We start from the raw sequence: 22,301 nt of genomic DNA on the forward strand, positions 1-22,301 counted from the left end.
AAATCCATGATTTATTCATAAATGAAAAAGAGAGAGGAAACGTGAGATTGCTAATTTTTTAAGCACCGAATAAACGGTACATTATACTATGCATTAAGTTTGATGAGTGTTAGCTCCTATTCCATAAAAGGTAAAGACTACTTCATATGAGGACTACAGAAAAATTAGTTTGATTTTGCACGCAGCTAAAGTGGTTCTCAGGACCATAAAAAAGAAAATGGAGATTACGGAAAATGATTACTTAGTTGAGGATCAGTTTGGGTTTAGGAAGGGGAGAGGCACGCGTAATGCCATTGCAGTAATGAGGGTACTAATAGAGAGGAACATAGAATACAATCAGGACGTATTTCCCTGTTTTGTAGACTTGGAAAAGGCGCATGATGGAGTGAATTAGGAAAAACTAATGAGTATACTGCAGAAAATAGGAATAGATTGGAGAGAGAGGAGGCTAATCCGCAACCTGTTCATGTCTCTGATTGCTCAGGTTCATGTGGGGGATGGAGAGACCGGATGGGTAGTGTTGGGAAGAGGTGTAAGGCAGGGTTGCCCATTATCACCGTTGCTGTTCAACCTGTATGCAGAGGAAATGATTAAAGAAGCATGGGAATAACTGGGTATAGCAATGAAAGTAGGCGGGAAATTGATGAAATCAGGTTCGCTAATAATCAAGCTTAGCTTTTCAATCAGCCAAGGGGTTGCAAACATTGCTGAGTGAATTGAAAATTCAGTGCTGTAGGTATGGGATGAGAATGAATGTAAATATAGCAATGGATATACCGTTTTTCCTAAGGAGAAAGGTTAAACAAAACATTAAAATAGGCCAGAGCAGGTGGAACAGTTTACGTATCTTGGAAGTGTTTTGGACCAACACGGTCAAAGTAGTAGGGACGAAAGGAGCAGAAATGCGTTTGGCAAAGAGGCTTTCACAAGAGGAGAGAATTGATGACTGGAATGTTGAGTAAGGATATCAAGAAAAGGCACAAAACTTTGATATGGAGCGTAATTATGTACGGCGCGGAAACGTGGTCAGTGGGACAAGATGATAGGTGGAGATTGGAGGAAATTGGAGGGATTAGGAATGTGGGTGTGGAGAAGAATGTAGAATGTTAATTGCACAGAAAGGAAAAAAATGAGGTCCTAGTAAAGGTGAGGGAGGAGAGTGGATTGCTGGGAGAAATTCTAAGGAAACAGGAATGGTCGATACAAAGTATATTGATTGGCAGTGGGGAGTTGAAGACAGTGATAGAGGGGAGAATGTTAAACGAACAAGGAAACGGCTGGAATGGGATAGGGATGTTGGACGGGATGAAGGAAGTTTACTGAGATGAAGAGGTCTATCCCGAGGACGACTGACGAGTCGGGCATCGAAACGTCGGTAAATATGGAACCCCTCACCCGGTGGAAGATCCGAGAAAACTTCATGAAGCAAATACACCGGGAAAGCACCAGATCTTACTTCATGAAAAGGGGCTGGTTGTATAATTGCATGTTGGGTTTTTTTAGTTGGGAAAGGCAAGAGAAATATTTGGTAGCAGTGCCCATCCAAAACCTAGCTTTGCCTGTAGAGTACCCTGAATAATAAAATTTACTATTGATCTTCACTTATGTTATATATTTCTTCAGTATATCAGGAAGTATGGCTCTTTGCATGGATTACTAAATATATTTTCCACAGTAGGTTTTCGAGGCTCACATGTGTGGTTTTCACGTTCCTTTCCTAAATATTTACTTTCCCGTTTTACGAAAGATATGCCCTCGCTCTCAAGAAGGAACTTGACGACAAAACTAATCAAACGCAGTTTTTTCCAGGAAAAAAATTATGTTTTACGAGAGGAATCGGTTGACTCGACGATGCAATTAAAGCCGAAAGCTAATAACTTCATACGGCCCGCATTCTGCGGAAACGGCCTTCGCGCATTTTTATATGGCTGCTTGAAGAAGAGAATGCTGGTAGAAGTTAGATATAAAAAGCATTGAAAATTGCTCTTCTTCATGGAATATTCTTACTATACATTAGATATTATTATAAATTCTAAGACGATGTTTGTGAAATGTGGAGTTCGGAGCTCAGTTGGATCTTTTGGTGAACGAAATAATAAATGCGAGTTCGTTTAAAGGTGCCTCGGCTTGGCTTGTTTCCAAGATTGTTTTTATTAATGTCAGCATTCGTTTTATGAGACAAGGGTGGTGGATTTCAAATTGCCGGTCTAGCCTATTTTTTGAGATAGTTTTTGCGAACGTTTGTTGACTCCACGATGTAATTAAATCTGAGTGGTAATAGTTTCATTTGCATCCTACTCATTGAAAGCACACGGTCTGTACTTCCCTATTTTAAATCCCTCTCGCCCAGACTTTTGACTGCCTGTGTTTTCGGGGAATTTAAAAAAGCCCGTGCTCACCACCCCAGACTCCACGACTTCCATTGAGTCACACGTGTCTCCCCCACGCATCACTTTAATGTACTAGGACGCTCAATGAAACTCTTCGAGCTTTTTCAGCGGTGCTAACTGAAGTCTGCTTTAAAAACATTCTATAATACAAAATGCCACGGTATCGTGCCAAATTTCTCAAGGCTGGCCGTCGATAGTAATAAATTCGACGCGAAACATTCCAAATTTTTTCCCATAAAATTGGATATAACATTGATTTTCGTCCGATGAAGGATGATTTTTTGGATTGCTTTATTTGGAAATATTAGCTAAATTGAATATTTTTACAGTCCTCTTGGTGAATAACCAAATCTCGAAAAAATTTATTACTATTACGAAAGGGACATTTGTTTTCGTTGCAGAAATTCCCAGGAGGAACTAACATTATAAACGTTCCTCTGCTCATTTCCTCCCCTAAATTTCCTCTGTAGCCTTAGAATTCGTACGAATCGTCTACATTAATTGTGTAATATCCATAAGTGGTTTGTAGCAGCAATCAAACTGTCGGGATGGAGAGAAAGGATAATATGTTGTATGTTGAATTAATGATGATGCATGTGTACAGTTAAGGTGCTTTGCATGAGGTCCTTAATAAATTATTGAATTTTATTTTCAACGAGTGAGGAAGAAGGTCCTAATCATTAATAGCCGTACACGCCTAAATTTAAGACGTAGACCCTAGATATTTCGGAGAATTCTCTAATCTGTTGTTATCCAATACAGTTTCTTTGAAAAAATTCCTGCAGAATGCCAGATCCTAACTAATATATCATGAAGATGCAACTTATGTTTGCAACGAAAAAATCCCCTTGGCAAAAATCTAAATCATGAAGTATTCAAAGTAAAAATATTTAAAAGTATATATATTAGAACATCGTAGGGAATTTGGCTATCGATAAATTTGACTTTAGCTCTCTAAAATATATTTTTAGTTGATATTATTACCACTTTATTATTAGTCTCGAATGTATTATCTTATAAAGGAGGTCTTTAAAATTATTTCCTCATTATTGTAGTGACTTTGTAGCTTCTTCCAATGAGGATGTTAATGAGTAGAATGTCCATGCATGCGCTACCAAACATAAATAGTCAGCCCGTATACCGGTGATGTTAGAACTGACTTAATATTATTCCCAAACGACGCGTGAAATCCACACTCATGGGTAGGAGGAGTAGTTATTTTCCCTGAGCAGCCCTAAGTTTACTAGGTTTATCTGCATCCCTGAAAAACAACTCAGATTGGATGAATCTCAGGGGTCTCCAGATGCGTCATCCGGAATCAAACTCAGACTCTCCGGTCTGTAGCCAAGCGCTCTCTCCAATGAATGACCCCGTTGATGTATCACGGAAGCAGACAAGTCATGCGATTTATATATTCGCTCGCAAGAGCAGCATTAAACTTTAAGCTAAGTTTAAAAATTCGCGACTAAAGATGACGTTGAGAATTCATGGCCCAGTGTTCGTGTGGCATGCTGAAAAACTCATCCAAGCGAATCCCCTCTTGGCTGCAGCATTTTTCTTTTCGGGCGTCAAAGGCATCCCTCTGGCATGGGATGAGGGCGGGTGGACGTGGGGAGGGAGACTGGAATCCGCCCCCGTCCTGCCTCCTTCGATTCCCTGCGCGGCCCTCCGCCCTCACCCGCGCCCCCTCATCACGCCCCAGGGCCCTTGTGAGCCGGGCTGCCCTCTCGGTCAGCACTCGAGGGATGAATGCGGAGGGCGTCCGAGGGAAGAAGGGCTCTCGTCTTTGTAATTGTCACAGCACTACGCTTGCAGGCCTTGGATCGGCAGCCAGCGTCAATACGGAGCTTCAAGCCGTTTCGGCATACTATTAACGGAATGGTGGGACGGGCGGCCGGGGCACAAGGCTGTCGATTACTAGAGAGATCCAAATGAAAACGTTGAAACCTCTGTATTTTTAATCCCGTAATTTCGTAAATACAAAAGATTCTCAGTTAAATAAAATTCCTGTGGACTCTCCATGGTGAGCAATAGAATATTCAAGCTCTTTGAAAGTTCACAGTGCCTCCAGAAGGGCAATGGCTTAAGCTGCCACTAAGGCGAGTGGTGTCAATATTTGGTGTGCCTATATCTGGTCAAGGGGAGACTCCTCTTAGAGAAGTAATGATGTTTAGGAACTGCAGAGTCCACATGTCAACTTGTTGGAGAAACAGAGATAAATTGCCAACTTTCATCCGTTGATAAATTTCAATGTTTATTCTCTTCGCTACTCAACAAACGAACTGTTTCCCTGTGGTGCATGTTGCAAATGCGGCAGCCATGTTTACATTATCGATGCACTATATTGTTGCCTTTTGGCATCATGCTGCTAACTGTGGGCACTCATCAAACCGTGGCTATCACTACTATCAACTAACCGGACATTGGGACACCATTTTGAAATGTTGTGCATATCCAAGGATTTCACTTGATTTACCCACATATGTCTGCCAGTTGAATGACTTCTAACAGTTCCGCGAGCATTTTGGTGACATCTTGTTGTAGTATTTAGGGGAGGCGACCGACTGCTGAGGTCATTTGCGCCATAGGGGAATTACAGAAAAGGATGAAGGTTGGAGAGAAACCCGGCGTCGGCATTAGCCTACTCTTGTCGAAAGGCGCCAAGGGGTCCGCAGCTTAACGTCCCATCCGACGGACGGCTTACTCACTCAAAGTGCCCTCCACAAAGCACCTCAAGTAGGGATCGAGATACCTCTGAAAAATATTCAACACCACCAGAATTTGAACCCGGGCCCTCTGGGTGGGAAGCCAGTACGATAGTCACCGGACCATCTCGATCCCCTTGGTGACATTTTCAATTTGTAATTCAATTCATTTGAATTGATTGATTGATTGAATAAATTCTTCTCAGACGACAGAAAAATATATTATATGTACTTTGAGCTATTGAATATCTTAAATAAATTTTATAGTAACCTTCTACTGTTAGCTAGAAACAGATGAATACACTTTTCCAATGCACCCTGCTGTAATTGTTTGATCAACTCTGCGTGAAAAAAGTTGCATGCATATCCATTCAGTGACGGTAATGGACTTCCTCCCTGCATGAAGAATTGCCGTACTCTATCAATAGGTTTTCTGATATCCTGTGTATTTACTACGTAGCTTATTCACAGACGACGGTTGCTGATCACTTCCAAGTTTTCATATTACTCCCACGTTGATCCATTTGGCTGAACATTTCTTCGCCGGAAATCTAGACGGCATCTCTACGTCCAAAGTGTATTCATCCGGAGTTACTTAAAATTAAACACAATAATTTTGCTATTTCAAAAAAGCGGACACAACCGCAGCTATGTGTAGCATTAATTAATTGAGGTGGTCCCCTTGTCCGTTTTGCAATTCTTACTTCGCATTCACACATTCGCATCTGTTTCTTAAGTGTTTCGCAGTTTTCAACGGCAATTTCCACGGTTTTTCCAATATTTGCCTTTCCTATTTTGCCCAAGAATTTTTAAATACCAGTGATAATATTGTTAACCCAACTCTCACACATTCCTTGACTTTTGATTTTCTGTATTTTGTCCGACCTAACCCCTCGGATATGTTCGTCAGTAAGCTGATAGCGAACTCTAAGGCTTTTATGAATCATATGTAATTTCATCCTCCATTTAATCCATCTGTCCATTCCATTCGTCATAATAAATCGCCTTTTACCACTGCCGTAACAACGGCTAAAGTGCTCGCTGATTCATTTCATACACTCATTACTTTTATGCCCATTTCCACCTTTGCCAATCTGTCCTCGTGTCTACCGTCCATGAGTTAACTCTCATCGATTCTTCTTTCTTCTGTAGACTTCATCTCTTCTCACAATTAAAATTGCGATCGTTTCTTATTAATTTTAAATGATTGATTCCCTATTCATCTAATCTGATTCTGCTCTTTTGGATTCCAGTATTGCGTTTCATTAAAGATAAATTATCTTTCGCTTAACCTTTCCGATTGGTGGATCATCTCCTTCTTTGCCCTTCAATAGTTCGATTTGTTTAGTGATAATTCCATACAAATTTGAGGCAGAAATCGAGTTCAAAATTTCTCTTCTTGTTTTCTACATCTACATCAATACCCTGCAAGCCACCAAAAAGGTTTGTGGCAGGGGGTGCAGCACCAGGAGGAAAGGGTAAGGGATGAGGGGGTTAGGGTTTTTCAAATGGATGGGGATAGGTAAGGGGAACCTGCAAAAAAAATATATATAAATAATATAAATATAAGCGTATAACCCTGCGCAGTCGCTACCTTGTAGGTTAATACTTATTATGTCGAGCCGGATCCCGGGCGATTTCGATTAAAAGAATTCTGGTCTCTTATTGTTCTCGGAAAAAATGACCATTTAAATCTGTCTGTCCTGCAGTCAATCTCTCTAATCTTACATTCGTGATCCCTCCGCCCGTAATACGTTGGGGTTCGTATTATGTTCTTGATGTCATCGGAAAAGGACCCATCTTTAAATGTTTTTAAAAAGTTTAATCTATATTGTAAACGCCGCTGTGTAAGGCAATCCCAGCCTAAATTTTCTAGCAAAGTAGTTACGCTACTGCGTTGGTCATAGCAATTTTTGACAAATCTAGCCCCCCTCCGCTGAACTCGTTCCAATTCCGAAATTAAATTTATCTCTTGCGGATCCCATATACTGGCAGCATACTCTAGGTGGGGCCTGACTAGGGCAATAAAACATCGTTCCTTCACTTTTTCGTCACATTTACCCAGCACTCTTTTTACAAATCCCAATTTTTTATTAGCGCGACCGCATATTTCCCGTATGTGCTTTCCCCAGGACAGATCGTGAGTAATTGTTACACCCAAGTATTTAAAGGAATCTACCCTCACGATTTCTGTTTGCTTCACTTTGTAACTAAATGGTGGGGTGTTACTCTTTTCCCAAAAATGTATTACTACGCATTTTTTCAAATTTAATTCCAATTGCCATGTATCGCACCAAATCTGGATTGAATTTAGGTCGTTAGCCAACGTGACTCTGTCATCGCGACTTCGAATGTCCCCATAAATCAGCGCATCGTCAGCAAAAAGACGGAGCCTGCTATTAACCACGGCGCTGAGGTCATTTATGTAAATAAGAAACAAGAGGGGGCCTATGACACTTCCCTGTGGTACACCCGACGTGACCTTAACAGTATCGGTTGATACACCGTCCAGGACGACTTTTTGAACACGATTTTTTAAAAATTGTCTAATCCCGCATACAACACTCCCGTGCATTCAGCTATCTTCCAGCCGCTTGGCACGCTTTCTTCTGCTAATGATTTCTTAAATATTATATTAAGATAAGGAGCGATTTCAGACGACAGTTCTTTATACACGCGAGCCGGTATCTCATCAGGTCCCGGAGATTTGTTGGGGTCGATATTTATAAGGAGTAACTCTATTCCGCGGGTGGAAAAGTCGATTGCATGCATTGGCTGTAGAAATGTTTTCGGAAGGTTCTCTGGTATATTCTGGGAGCATTTGTTGAAAACACTGTGGAAGAATGAGTTTAATATGTTGGCTTTATCTAAACTACTTGTTACTTTATCCCCTTTTTCGCTGTTCAATGAGTTTACGGTGGACTTTTTTCCCTGCACATCCCTGACTTAGGACCAAAACATCTTTGGGTTATCTGTTCACCTAATTTTTTCCTTTTGAATACCGCTAGCGCCTTCCGGAAGGCCTTCTTGGCAATGGACCTAGATGCTTTGTAATTCTGTAAGGTTTCGTTGATTTTATCAGGGGAGGAATCTTTAACCGCGTTTTTCATTCTGGCATGGAACGCCCTTTGCCGTCTTAGTGATTTCCGAACTTCAGAGTTGTACCAACGGGGTTCCTTATTCTCTCTTATATATTTACTAGGTATGAATCTCTGTATTGCTGAACGTGTTATCGCAAGAAAATTATTCCAGGTATCCTCGACACTCCTAGTTTTGCTTAATTCTACAAATCTAAGAAAGGAACAGTTTAACTCACGTTTTAGGCCATCATAGTCAGCTTTATTGAATAAATAAATTTTTCTCTTAGGTTTGTTAACTTTCTCTTCGCTTAGGGAAAATTTAGCGTTTACAGCCATTTGATCACTGATTCCATCAATAACTCCTACATTTAAGACTCTTTCGGGTATATTAGTGGCTAATAGATCAAGAATGTTCTTTCCCCTTGTTGGTGAAGTGACTAATTGATGTAGGGAATTTGAGGTGAACGTCAAAATGAGGGACTCGCATAAATCCTTGTCTTTACCTCCATTTAGAAAACTGTACGAATCCCAATCTACTGTGGGAACATTAAAATCGCCACCGATTATTAATCTGTGCTCATTGTTGTGGGATGGAAAGCTTTTTATCTGCCTTTCTAGATCTAGTATTGAGTTAACGCCAGCATATACGAGACATATATGAGACAAAATGCTCCTATATACAATGACACTTTCAGATTACCAGCGACACCTTTACCGTCACACATGGGCTAGGTTCACACCATAAGTACAACGCACCGTCTATCGCCGTTCACAATCACGCACCGGTAACAAATCATTCACTTTTGCAATAAAACTTTTCACGCCGTCCAAACCACTTATAGAATAATATTCTCTCTATATTAAGTAACGTGTCGCGGTAGTCCAGTGGGTAAAGCGTTGGACTGCTGACCAGAGGGTCCCGGGTTCGATTCCCGGGCAAGGCACTCTGGGCACCTGCAGATCCGCCCAAGCTTTGTGATTTTTCGGGTATCAGGTCCTCCTGGGAAACCATAACCGGCACAGGGAAAGTAACTGGCCCCCCTACCCTGATATGTGAATTTCACACGCCGTATAGGGCTCAGTTTTGGGTGATCTCTACCTTCACCTGCTAAACCGACCTTCGGGTTGATTACTATGGATATGGTTTTTATATATTAAGTAACATCACTGATCAATAAATTTTATCACTCAGTGGCTGCTTAACACTTATTTTTAAAACTCCTAAAATTGGATGGAAAGGGCTCAAACAAACCTCCAGGGAGCTGGTTCCACCCAACAATAGTTCTTTTAAAAAAAGAGTACTTTTTCTTATTTGTTTTTTGCAGACTTGTATTTATTTTAAAACTGTGGTTGTTTTTTCCTTAAAGTTTGTTTTTTCTGTCTTTTTCCGTAAATCTTCCAACGCTTAGTCATTTTTAACAATTCCATACATCGTGCCTAACCTACTCCTTTTTCTTCTATTTTTCAAACATTTCAGTATATTTAACATTTCCGTAGCACTTTGTTATTTTGTACTTTTTTGTACCATTTGTATCTTGCTGCCTTTTTTTGAACTTTTTCTATCTTTTCAAAATGTCCCATCGTGAATGTCGGATGATTTTATTTCCCGGTATTTAACCTTCAGGAGAGGTTTCTTCCACGTCTCGAAAGTTATTAGGTCTTCCTATTCCCTCATTAATCCACCCAGACGAGTGGCAATACCACTAAGTTCTAAAAAAATGCTCTGATAGATGGCATTCACTGTTATTATTCAATCTTAAAAGTAGTTGTTTAAGCAAAAAATGCGTAGTGACCTTTGCAAAATATTTAACTACTACACGACTCAGTGGTAGTAATAATTAAATGAATTTGTATTAATTGTGCACTGTGTTTCGTAAAACCAACATTGTGTGCGGTTGTGTTTATGAAAAAGATATTTCTCACGATTATTTTTCTCTCTTATAAAATTCTTCACCGTACCTTCCTGACATTACGGACAGGTAACACCTGATTAATCATTATTTAATGCCTAAATAAATTATGTACCTCTCAAAGCATACTAGAATCATTGCCTTCGTCCCCTTAATATGGATGCGGCACTCAGCAATAACCCTACTGTAGACCAGAAGCTCATGGTCAGCAATGGTGTCCGATAGGGCCTTTGATACGTGATCTCTACCTCACTTGAATATTCTGCTGTTGCTCTATGTTCTATCTATTCCACCGATAGCATTAATCCCGTATTTCACAAAGAGTTTTATTTTTTCCCTTTTTTTGACCCTGAGCGAAGACTTTCCCTCACTTTTATATGGCGCCCAATATTGTCCCTGGAATAATTAATGCCAGCTAGAGTCACGCTTTTTGGTCGATAATCAGCAGTGATCCGATTCTAATCTTTGAATTTTTAATTTGACTTTATTACAACCTTGAAGCATTCTTTTAAAATACACAAATACGCCGAAAAAAGCGATGAACGTCCTCTTCTTTCCCCTTATATTAATCTGGGATAAACCTTATGGAATTTCCTCATCTATGCCCCATATTTTGATTAAATAGATATATGTGGTAAATGAACCATTCTGTAATATTTTTGTTACCCATTATACATTTCCTGTAAATTACTTTTGACGCACCACAAGAAATCACATTTGAGAGTCGTGTTAAACTGTTCGGAAGTCAACGTTGAACCCAATTTAATAATTTATACAGGCCGTATTCTAGATCGGTCTTTTTAGATTCTGAGAAGACGTTTTAAATCTTTGTAATATATTGTGGGATTAGTTATTAGATATTGTAGTCAAAGGTATTGATTAATTTGATTCGGGATGCGCGCAAAAAGTTGTCAATAAGTGCCTGTTAAACTGCTAGTTTTTTTCTGTCGGTGGTTTCTTTACTTCAACTTCTCGTGTGGTAATGGTTAGAACTTCCAGCTGGCTCAGTCATAATCATAGGATAATTAAAACTAAGTAATGTAAAAAGATGTAAAAAAACTCGGTAGAAACTCGGTGATATTGGGTTTATTTTATAAAGTCGTTCGACGTCACTCTTTCTGGATGTTTCATAAATTGAGAGCAATGGTATTCGTTTAAATGAATATACTTTGTAACTTCCACACAATTTTTATTCGTACTACCGGTTTCAACGCCACGGCGTCCGGTAACCGGTAGTACGAATAAAAATTGTGTGGAAGTTACAAAGTATATTCATTTAAACGAACATGAACCTCCACAAAGTTGAGCCCGAGACCATAGAATTCAGCAATGGTATTCGTTAAGCGGTAGACATACCTATTTGGGGTTAATCAACTTTTGAGTTTTTGACATTATATTCTGGTTAATAAATTCCTGTATTTCAATGTTATTTTAATTTTAATTTTTCGTAATAACAAAAGATTCATATGGATTCATATGGCCGGTTATTTCCGGGATGTCGAAATGAAACAGCCGACAATATTTTGATTACATTGTTCCGCTTGACTGGAAGTATGAAGTCTGTCACCGACCGCAGCGCGCGTATTTAGGGTGCATTATTAAACGACTTGAATAAAAATAATGTGATCATCATTTCAGATCCCGGATCCAGGACTCGATTCGTGCGCGCGGTGCCCTTGGCCACGTGAGTGGCCGTCCGGAGCCATGAAGGCGGGCCTCGCGGACCATGGGCCCTTGGGCCACCCCCTTGCCCGCGGCTCCACCGCTCAGTATTACTGGGTGAGTTGTGGTACTGGAATTTCCTCTCCGTTTTTTAAGTAAGAACAGATTATATGGTTTTCGAATATATGATGGCAGTCTTAGTCAAACCTAAAAAACTTTATTACAAACAGCTCAAATTACATTTCCAAATAGTATTGCTGGTTTGAAAGGCGGAAAAGGTACGTAAGATGTAGAAGAGTATTTTATTAAGAAACTAAATTTGGATTGATTCAGACTGAAATTAATGGACTGTGCGACTGAAATACCTACACTCTTTTAAATCGTGCTTTTACAACAATGAATAAGCACCTATTTCCATCTACCACTATGTTTGCTATGATTATTTGGATTCTGAAAAAATATATTTGTAATATGGGACGTATATTGTAAGCGAGAAACAAACACCCTTTCTTCCTTCTCTCTGTTTTGCATGTTTGGATGTTGATCAGAGGCTATAACGTCTCTCAATCCTACTCAACATCCTTTACCAACCGAATTTGGAGAAAAGAATTATTTCTATTCCAAAAAATAGAATTATTAGGTTACGAAAGTTAAGCAGCATCAAAAACGGTTTTAGATCATTGAAATTCTTACATTTGTTCTTTCTTACTTTCATTGTCTAATCTCGTATGTTTGGCACAGAGACCATGAAAAGGGCAGATTGTATTTCTCATTAGCTTTGCGAATTGATATACTGAATTTGATCGCAAGGGCACTCTTGTTATATTTGCCTTTGTCGAGAAGAGGAGGAAAAACGACACAAACTGATGTTTTGGCGTCATTCGCGGTAAGTGGCTATGAAAGTAAATTTTACCTACATCCAAAACCATACCGACCCCGGTGGCGGCGGTGTAACGTCCTCGTCTGCCATTCCAAGGGTCGCGGGTTCGATTCCCGCCTGGGTGAGTTTCCCTCCATCTAGGGCTTGGGTGTTTGTAAATGTGACCATTGTTATCGTTGTTAATAGTTCGATGTAAAGGCCAAAATGTGCTGTTTTCGGACTAATACTGAATAAATAAATAACGAATGACGAAAAGAGTATTAATTGCAAGTACTCTGGAAGCAGAAAATTGTTGAATGAATATAATTTATCTTGATTTACCTACCGGAACTTTTGATTTTATATGGACCTAAAAATTTGAAGTAAAATTTGTAAATTTGTAAAACAATGTTTTTCACCTTTTTTATCTGTATCATACATTTTATTTGGAGAAAACTTCTTTTTTTTGAAAACCGTATGAAATTATTTTTGATGCCCCTCTTGCTCTAGAAATATAAATTTTATTTGTTAAAAACATATATTCAGAGCCTGCTCACCCAAAGAATTGTCGTATGTTGCTCGCAAACTGTTTATCCGAATGGCGTCCTCACCTCTGCCATCAATGATATCTATATTGAGAAAGATATTGCAGGGATTTTTTTTCAGCTTGCGTGCATGAATTCCGTACTTCGTTATATTCTACCTCAAGTGATAACCCGAGACAGTCATGTGTATCAAAATTACATTTTTCATTTATTAGGAGATGTATTTTTTAAAAATCATCTGAGAAAAATAGCAGAATGACTTCTTCGAGCGTAATACTAATTCACAAGGGTGCAGATCAGAAGAAAGAGGACATTCCTGTGGAAGAGAAGAGCGGAGCCCCGCGACGAAATCGAACCGATAGTGAATGTAGGTTGACTCCCGTGGATCGAGTGCCCGCCATCAAACGGGTCAGCGCGTCGCTTGTCATGCCGAGGGCGGCGACGTCGATCAGCTGGACGGCGAGTCGCGCATCCGCAGAGAGCGCGAGAGTGGGAACAGGGAGGAGAGGGAGTGGATGGGGGGGGATGGACCGATGGGGAAGACCTATGGGGTGCCCTGAGGCCCCCTCGGGCGCACACGCCGCGCGCGCGTAATTGAGGAAGCCATACGGGAGAAAAGCAAAAACGGTCGCAGAACTTCAACCGTGAAGATGGCTTCAAATGTGTCTGCAAAGCAAGCGAAAGGGGAGAAATGCAAGCACGCGGGCCAAAGGCGGCGTGGCGTGAGGCGGTGGGCGAGTCATCCGCGCTGGGCTGCCGGGAAGCGAACCCTCTCGCTCGGGTGAGCGAGCGAGCTCCTTCAACGCTTTCCCTCCACATTTATTCACTCAATCGCACGCTTTGTGCACCAGGCGCTTTGCTCATCAGGGTTGGCCACGTTCTATGTCTCATTTCCGAATTGGTCGCGTCTCTCGCCAATCTATAAAACTACTTGGAAAGAGGCCTTCACGATTGATGTTTTATCAAATGTATGTGGACGCTTTTGAAACCATTGCGAGATGCAAAATATCGTCATAATTTCTTCAATCTTAACATGTTTTGACTGCATTCCTCCATACTTGACTGATCAAAAGTAATGTTCTTCTGATTTTTTCTCTCTTCCATTCTTTTTTCTATCGGCCGACAATGTGTTACTCATTCTTCCCCTTAGTATCTTTTCTTCTGTTTTCTCTTCCACCATCTTCATTACAAATCCATTATGTCTGCGGATTTGTCGAAGTAAATCCCCAGTTCTAATTTTTGTGGTGCCATTTTTCTCTTCGCTAATTTTCTCATTTTATTCGCCTGTTTTTTCTCTACCTTCTTTAAGCACCAAGCTTTCAATGCTGGTATTATTCTGAGGTCTTCTTGGTTCCGTTTTCCACACCTCACGTGAAGCTTGCCGTGTGCTGCTTCTTTGCTCGTAGCTGTATCTAACTTGAAAGAAGTAACAGCCTCCTTATTGTAAAAGCTTTTTTAGTTAGAGGGAGACCCAAATTTGTGGCCTCAATTCTTGAGTCAATTATCGACTATTGCCTATTTAGATTTTTCTCCCCATGTTTTGAGCTGCACTCATTAAACCCGATTTCATGTTTATATTTGATAACTTCGGATTATAATGGTTCATTATAATTTTATCTAAAGGTAAGTCCAAATCCAGCCGATACTACGTATGCTCCATCAGTTGTTATCGAGTGTCAAAGAATTATTAGATTTAGTTAGTCTACGAATTATTAAAAACAAAAACTATAAAGCAATAGAACTTAAAAATTTCTCCGAGGTTTTTCTCCTAAATTAAACGATTCAAATGATTAGAATAAAATATGTTCCCCAGGTATAACCACAGAAAGCAACCCAAAGATTAGTTTGAATAATAAACTCGGCAATCATTAGCAATGACTTAAAATCCAATACTCGTACGTGATTCCTACTGAAAACTTAACAATGCAAGAGTTTCAACTATAAACTATAAAATTTGAAGACTCAAATTTTATAGTTGAAGGTAATAGCTTGCTCACGATAAACTTCATTAACACTACCTGATTTAGTCACCAATCGTTCATTCTGCCACGGGTGTGGTTTCGTAGCGTTTGCGCTGGGAATGAGGCACCAATGGCAGCATTCTCAAGTCTCGATTGAGGGTTTCGATCGGGTTTTACATGATCGTGGCTCTCGTACTCTGCGTTTCGCGTGCAGGATAATGGTATTCTCGGCCGGCGATTGGATGAAAATTTAGTCGGCTGATTACACTGAAGTTAAAATTTAGTTTTAATACACTATTAATTTAGAATAAACTACGCCTACTCGGCTGATATAGATAACTGATTTTCTGATTTTTATTCGAAATAATACGAGCAGATTGATATTCGAAGAGTTGTCAACCTATAGACGCATTGTCGGCAAAAGTGACTCGAAGGTCAAGGAACGTTGTTACCACGCTCTTGTAAGGCCTCATTTAGAATACGCATGCAGCGTGTGGGATCCGAGTGAAAAAGGTCTCATTCGGGAAATTGAGAAGGTTCAACGCCGGGCAGCCCGTTTTGTAAAAAATTCCTACGATAAAACGCAAAGCGTCACCGAAATGCTCATGGATTTGGGGTGGGAATCATTGGCTGAGAGACGATTCAATGCAAGATTGAAATTATTAAATAAATTTAGATCCGCATGTTTCAGCACCGAGGTCTCGCAAATTATTCGTACTCCTACATACATTGGTCGCTCGGATCATGCATATAAAATTCGGGAAATAGATGCCAGAACTAGCCGACTCAAGGACTCCTTCTTCCCACGGACAATACGGGATAGCAACTGCAGGGTTATAGATAGCAAAAATTCCACTTGCCACCCTCAGCGTCTAAAATATAATTAGTTCTACTTAAATTCATGCTCTTCCACTAACCTTATGTGTTTTGCTATAATAACCCATTCTTTCCGAATGACCTCATTCGTGTTCCGTTCATCTGTTTTTAAGTCTCTTTCCTTTCAATCCCTCGTCCCTCTCCGCGGGGGGAAATCCTGCTACCTGCAACGTTGGGTCGCCTTTTACAGACTGTTTGGGGGTAGAGTGTTTCGTGGTGCATTTTCATGTGGTAGTGATGTTTCAATTTCTTGCTTGTTGTGTCCTGGCTTCCGTGTTGTAGGATGGCTTTCGTGCTGCATCATGGGGTGCAGTTTTTTAGTTGTTTTGCGGTTTATGTGTTTGCATGAGTATTGGATGAAAGGATTTTTGCATGAGTGTGCGCGCTGCTGTGGGTGTAATTTTCCGTGTTGTTTTTTTGCATGTGGTATTTTTCCTTTTTACGGTTGGTGACCTAACACCCCCCGCCACGCGTCCTTGCGACGGCTTGCGGGGTATTATGTAGATGTAGATGTATATCTTAAGCGATGAGTGTTGCACTTGTAGGAGTCTAATGGCAAACTCAATTTTCTCCAATTGACTTGCAGTTGATATCACTATCAGATTTTATTTTAATCTGCTGTCATTTCAATAATTACTGAAGCAATGACGAAAAAGTCAGTCGCCTTGATTTTAAGAGTGTGGGCATTCGTTTCAACGAGACATTTTAACAAGTACTTGAATGAAATATATATAGTTGCGCCCCGGTAATTGAATTCATATTACGATAGAGGGATGCAAGGTATGAGATGCCATATGTACTGTAGGCTTCGTGTGTGTGGCTTCTCATGCCACGTCAAATAACTCTTTAAGGCAATGTCATCAGTCCTTCAATTCGAAGAGTGGTCGAATGCAACCCTCCATTCCTCCTTATTCCAAACTAAATCTCTGATGCCCTTATATCTCTTCTGTCATACATCCCCTATCATATCTCTTCATCTCCCTCGTGGGATTTTCCTATTTATTTGCCTTTTTATTATGTTCTCTTCGCAAACTCACTGTCCCAAGGTACGTCCAATCCATCCAGTTCTTCTTTTCTTCAAGGCACTCGATATAATCTTTTCATTTTCTATTCTCTTACACTAATCTTCGTTTCGTCCTTTGCCTTTTGATTTAGTTTTCAGAATACGCCTGCGGCACCAAGGTCTGAGGACTTCTATTCTCCTCTCGTTTCCCATGGTCCATGTCTCTGAATCACGTAATACAACACTCCTCACGAATGTTTTGACTCACTATTTTCTAGTTTGTAGTGATACCTCCACTGAGCATTGTATCAGACATGTTATTTTAAACACCTCCCTCTAACCTGAATTATCTTGCTCATTCAGCTTGTGTCAACAGGGCTTCTAGATATCTCCTTATAACTGCGAAGTTATCCACGAAGCGAAGCATCTAAAATTTTCTCCGTTCAGCCTAATTCCTTTGATACCGATTACTTAATTGCTTCTCCTAAATATACATTTGCTTTTATTTGCTTCCTTCTTTTATTTGCATTGATAGCGACTTGGTCCTTTTATAGTTGATAAATCATTATAATGTGCAGTGCATTAATGGAAAGCCGGGACTTTTCCGATCATCGCAAAATGTCCTTCTTTATATCTGTCCTTACCTTTTCGTTTCCCGTTTAATCTCTCTGACCATTCCAACAGATTGAAACTCTCATTTCACTAATCAAAAGCCTTGTCTAAGTCCCAGAATGCAACCATAAGTATACAAAAATAAGGGCTAAAATGAAACGCAGTGGCTTGTTGACACGTATCACTTTCTCAGTCAGAATCCTTAGACTAAGTATAGCCTCCCTCGTGCCCTTGTTATTCATGAATCCAAATTGCTTTTCTGACAGGCTGTTTTTAATCTTTTGTTCCAACCGCCGACTGATTATCCTTGCCAGTGTTTTAAATGCAAGCCAGTGAAACTATACTCCAGTTTGGATGTTCTTCGAATTTGTCGGTTATTGTTTTCTTTCGCATTACAATGACTATTCTCTTCTTAAAGTCCTCCGGTAGTCTTTCACTTTCCTAAGCCTTTGATTATTCCAAACAGGATTTGTCCTTCAAGTGCCATGATTTATTCGTTCATGTCATCACCTCTTGACGTCTTTGTTTTCATCAGCTTTTTCACCGCACCGTCGAATTTACTTCCAAGAAAATATAAACCTCAGTTCCTTCAGTACATCTTTTCTTTCACTGTTCTATTTTTATCGTGCATCAACAGCTACCGAATCTACATTCTACATCTACTTAAACCCCGTAAGCCACCGCAAGGGCGTGTGTCGGGGGGTGTTCGGACACCACCCGTAATTTAGGAAAGAAAAAAAACCGCATGCAAAAACCACAAATTCATAAATCCACAACAAAACATGGCATGCATTCATGCAAGAACACTTACACCACACACACATGTAAACACTCAAACTACCATTTAACATACACATAAAAAGTATACCTAATATCTTTGCAATGTTTAATTTTGTTCCGACTTGTAAATTCAATGTTTTTAATATTTCTAAAGTGACTTCGGTTTCTTACTACTATGATTTCCGATTTTCCGGGGAAAGAATGAGTATCTGCATCTATCTGTCCTGGAATCTATCTCCCTTATTCTATCTATGTAGTCTGATCCACCTAAGTAGTGTGGGGCCATTATAATTCCTTTAGTGTCATCGTTAAACTCGTTTGTTCTGAACCTTTCTAAAAGTCTCAGCCTCGCTTGTCCTCTCCGTACTTCAAGTGGTTCCTAACCTAAATCCCTTAAGAGACCTGTCGCACTTGTGTTCTTATCATAACAATTTAAAGCGAATCTAGCGGATTTTCTTTAGACTTTATCTAATTATTTTTACCAAATTTTCTCTAAAGGATCCCAAATACTTGCGGCATATTCCAAATGAGTTCTAACTAGAGCAAAATAACACCCCTCTTTAACTCTTTCATTACATTTCCCCACCACCCGTTTTATTAGCCGAGTTTATTTCAAGCTGATCCGCATATTGTCCTGATATGTGCTCCCCATGAAAGGCGTGGTGTTAGAACAACCCCGAAATATTTAACTTGATTGGCCGTAGTCAGTACTGTCGCAAGGGGCGTTTCTAGGGTGCAACTCAAAAGGTATCGGGGAAGGTCAGAATAACTACAACGAGTCTTAACCAAACAATCATGTATTTACAACATCAGTCATAAAGCACCATTTACATAGATATAAGCAAATTATGGACGGCTAGACCCTCGGTAAACCAACGCAAGTGTGGACAGCAGTAAAATGGCAGAACATTACCTGAGACAGGGTAAAAGCAGGGTGGACGCGGTCACGAAGCACGTAATCTAGGCGGGGCCCTCGTCCGTTGGAAAGAAGGGAGTATGAAAGGGTGGTCACGGTCACGACACACACAACCTAGGCAGAGCCCTCGTCCGTCGAAAAGGAAGGTAATATAGCAGGGTGGACGCGGTCACGACACACAACGTAGGCAGAGCCCTCGTCCTCGTCGCTTGGATCATGCATATAAAATTCGGGAAATAGATGCCAGAACTAGCCGACTCAAGGACTCCTTCTTCCCACGGACAATACGGGATAGCAACTGCAGGGTTATAGATAGCAAAAATTCCACTTGCCACCCTCAGCGTCTAAAAAATAATTAGTTGTATTTAAATGCATGCTCTTCCACTAACCTTATGTGTTTTGTTACAATAACCCATTCTTTCCGAATGACTTCATTCGTGTTCTATTCATCTGTTTTTAAGTTTCCCTTTCAGTCCCTCGTCCCTCTCGGCGGGGGGAAATTCCTGCTACCTGCAACGTTGGGTCGCATTCCCTGCCTTTTACAGACTCTTCTACATCAACATCTACATCTACATAATACCCCGCAAGCCGCCGCAAGGGCGTGTGGCGGGGGGTGTTAGGTCACCAACCGTAAAAAAGAAAAATACCACATGCAAAAAAACAACACGGAAAATTACACCCACAGCAGCGCACACACTCATGCAAAAATCCCTTCATCCAATACTCATGCAAACACATATACCGCAAAACAACTAAAAAACTGCACCCCATGATGCAGCACGAAAGCCATCCAACAACACGGAAGCCAGGACACAACAAGCAAGAAATTGAAACATCACTACCACATGAAAATGCACCACGAAACACTCTACCCCCAAAGACTCTCTAATTGGCAGGGAATGCGACCCAACGTTGCAGGTAGCAGGAATTTCCCCCCGCGGAGAGGGACGAGGGATTGAAAGGGAAACTTAAAAACAGATGAACAGAACATGAATGAAGTCATTCGGAAAGAATGGGTTATTATAGCAAAACACATAAGGTTAGTGGAAGAGCATGCATTTAAATACAACTAATTATTTTTTAGACGCTGAGGGTGGCAAGTGGAATTTTTGCTATCTATAACCCTGCAGTTGCTATCCCGTATTGTCCGTGGGAAGAAGGAGTCCTTGAGTCGGCTAGTTCTGGCATCTATTTCCCGGATTTTATATGCATGATCCAAGCGACTAATGTATGTAGGAGTACGAATAATTTGCGAGACCTCGGTGCTGAAACATGCGGATCTAAATGTATTTAATAATTTCAATCTTGCATTGAATCGTCTCTCAGCCAATGATTCCCACCTCAAATCCGTGAGCATTTCGGTGACGCTTTGCGTTTTATCGTAGGAATTTTTTTACAAAACGGGCTGCCCGGCGTTGAACCTTCTCAATTTCCCGAATGAGACCTTTTTCACTCGGATCCCACACGCTGCATGCGTATTCTAAATGAGGCCTTACAAGAGCGTGGTAACAACGTTCCTTGACCTTCGATTCACTTTTGCCGACAATGCGTGTAATGAATCCCTATTTTTTATACTACCTTGATCAAAAATTTCCCAGAATTTATTCCGAAAATTAAAAATACAAGTTTACTCATCTAAATCTATATTGTCCCCTTCAAAGTAATCCCCATCGACTGCAACACACTTATGCCAGCGCTTGATCCAATCCTCGAAACATTTTTTATATTCGGTTTTCGGTATGTCCATCAGTGCTTCCTGCGATTTTTCCTTTACTTCCTCTCGGCTGCTAAAACGCGTTCCCCGTAATGGTTTTTTAACTCGATTGAACAGAAAGAAGTCACAGGGAGCCAAATCAGGTGAATTCGGTGGCTGTTGGATGGTATTTGTTGCATTTTTCGTCAAAAAATTACGAATAATGATAGCACTGTGCGACGGTGCGTTATCATGGTGCAAAATCCACGAGTTTTCTGCCCACATTTCTGGTCTCTTTCGGCGAATTGCTTCACGCAAACGTCTCATAACGCCCAAATAATACTCTTTGTTTACTGTCTGGCCTTCTGGCAAAAATTCATGATGCACTACACCGTTGTAATCCATGAAAACCGTCAGCATTGCCTTCTTTTTTGACTGAAAACGACGTGGTTTTTTTGGTCTCGGCTCATTTGGTGAACGCCATTCACTTGCCTGATGTCTGGATTGCGTGTCGTACTCATAAACCCACGTCTCGTCTCCAGTAATGATCCTTTTGATGAATGTGGGATCGGATTCAGCCTCGCAAATCATGTCTTTTGCGACGTCAACACGGTCTCTTTTTTGCATGAAATTGAGGTCTTTTGGCACCAACTTTGCTGCTACACGACGGAAACCCAAATCATTAACCACAATGTCTTGGGCGGATCCATAGGCAATGTTCAAGTCCTCCGGTATTTCTCTGATGGTTAATTTGCGGTTATTGACCAACATTTCTTTTACTTTATCAATTTTTTCACCGACTTTCGATGTCGATGGTCTGCCACTGCGTTCATCATCTTCGATTGACTCACGACCACTTCTGAACCGCTCGTGCCACTGGTAAACGACCGTTTTTTTAGAGAATCGTTGCCGAAACACTTTTCCAACATTTCCAACGTCCGTGCGCCACTAAATCCGTTTTTTTACGCAAAATTTAATACAAGTTCGTTGTTGCAAATTTAAATCCATTTCTGCAATTGTAAAAAATCGCCAACACACACAGAGATAGATGTACTCTTGGCTACGTAACTTTTGCAAATGTCAAGTTATGACACTAAGATTTAAAGGGAATATCAACAACAGATGTACCAATTTAACAAAAAAACAGAACTCAAATCGGAACGATGGGAGCGCCACACGGTGGTTATTGCGGGAACTTTTTGTTCAAGGTAGTATGTAGGAGTACGAATAATTTGCGAGACCTCGGTGCTGAAACATGCGGATCTAAATGTATTTAATAATTTCAATCTTGCATTGAATCGTCTCTCAG

The 22,301-nt window shown here is 40.5% G+C and overlaps 1 protein-coding gene across 2 annotated transcripts in view; it reads left to right on the forward strand.

Moving 5' to 3' along the window:
- The window catches only part of Slob (Slowpoke binding protein), a 320,372-nt gene that overhangs the window by 45,834 nt on the left and 252,237 nt on the right, over positions 1–22,301 (forward strand). For both annotated transcript variants that reach the window (XM_071586564.1, XM_071586565.1), the window contains exon 2: positions 11,724–11,864. In XM_071586564.1, coding sequence (XP_071442665.1) covers positions 11,790–11,864 — 75 coding nt within the window. In that variant the 5' untranslated portion in view covers positions 11,724–11,789. The remainder of the gene's footprint in view (positions 1–11,723; positions 11,865–22,301) is intronic.

The sequence above is a fragment of the Hetaerina americana genome, unplaced genomic scaffold, assembly GCF_022747635.1.
Source record: "Hetaerina americana unplaced genomic scaffold, ioHetAmer1.1.p SCAF_23, whole genome shotgun sequence".
Classification (NCBI taxonomy): Eukaryota; Metazoa; Arthropoda; class Insecta; order Odonata; family Calopterygidae; genus Hetaerina; species Hetaerina americana.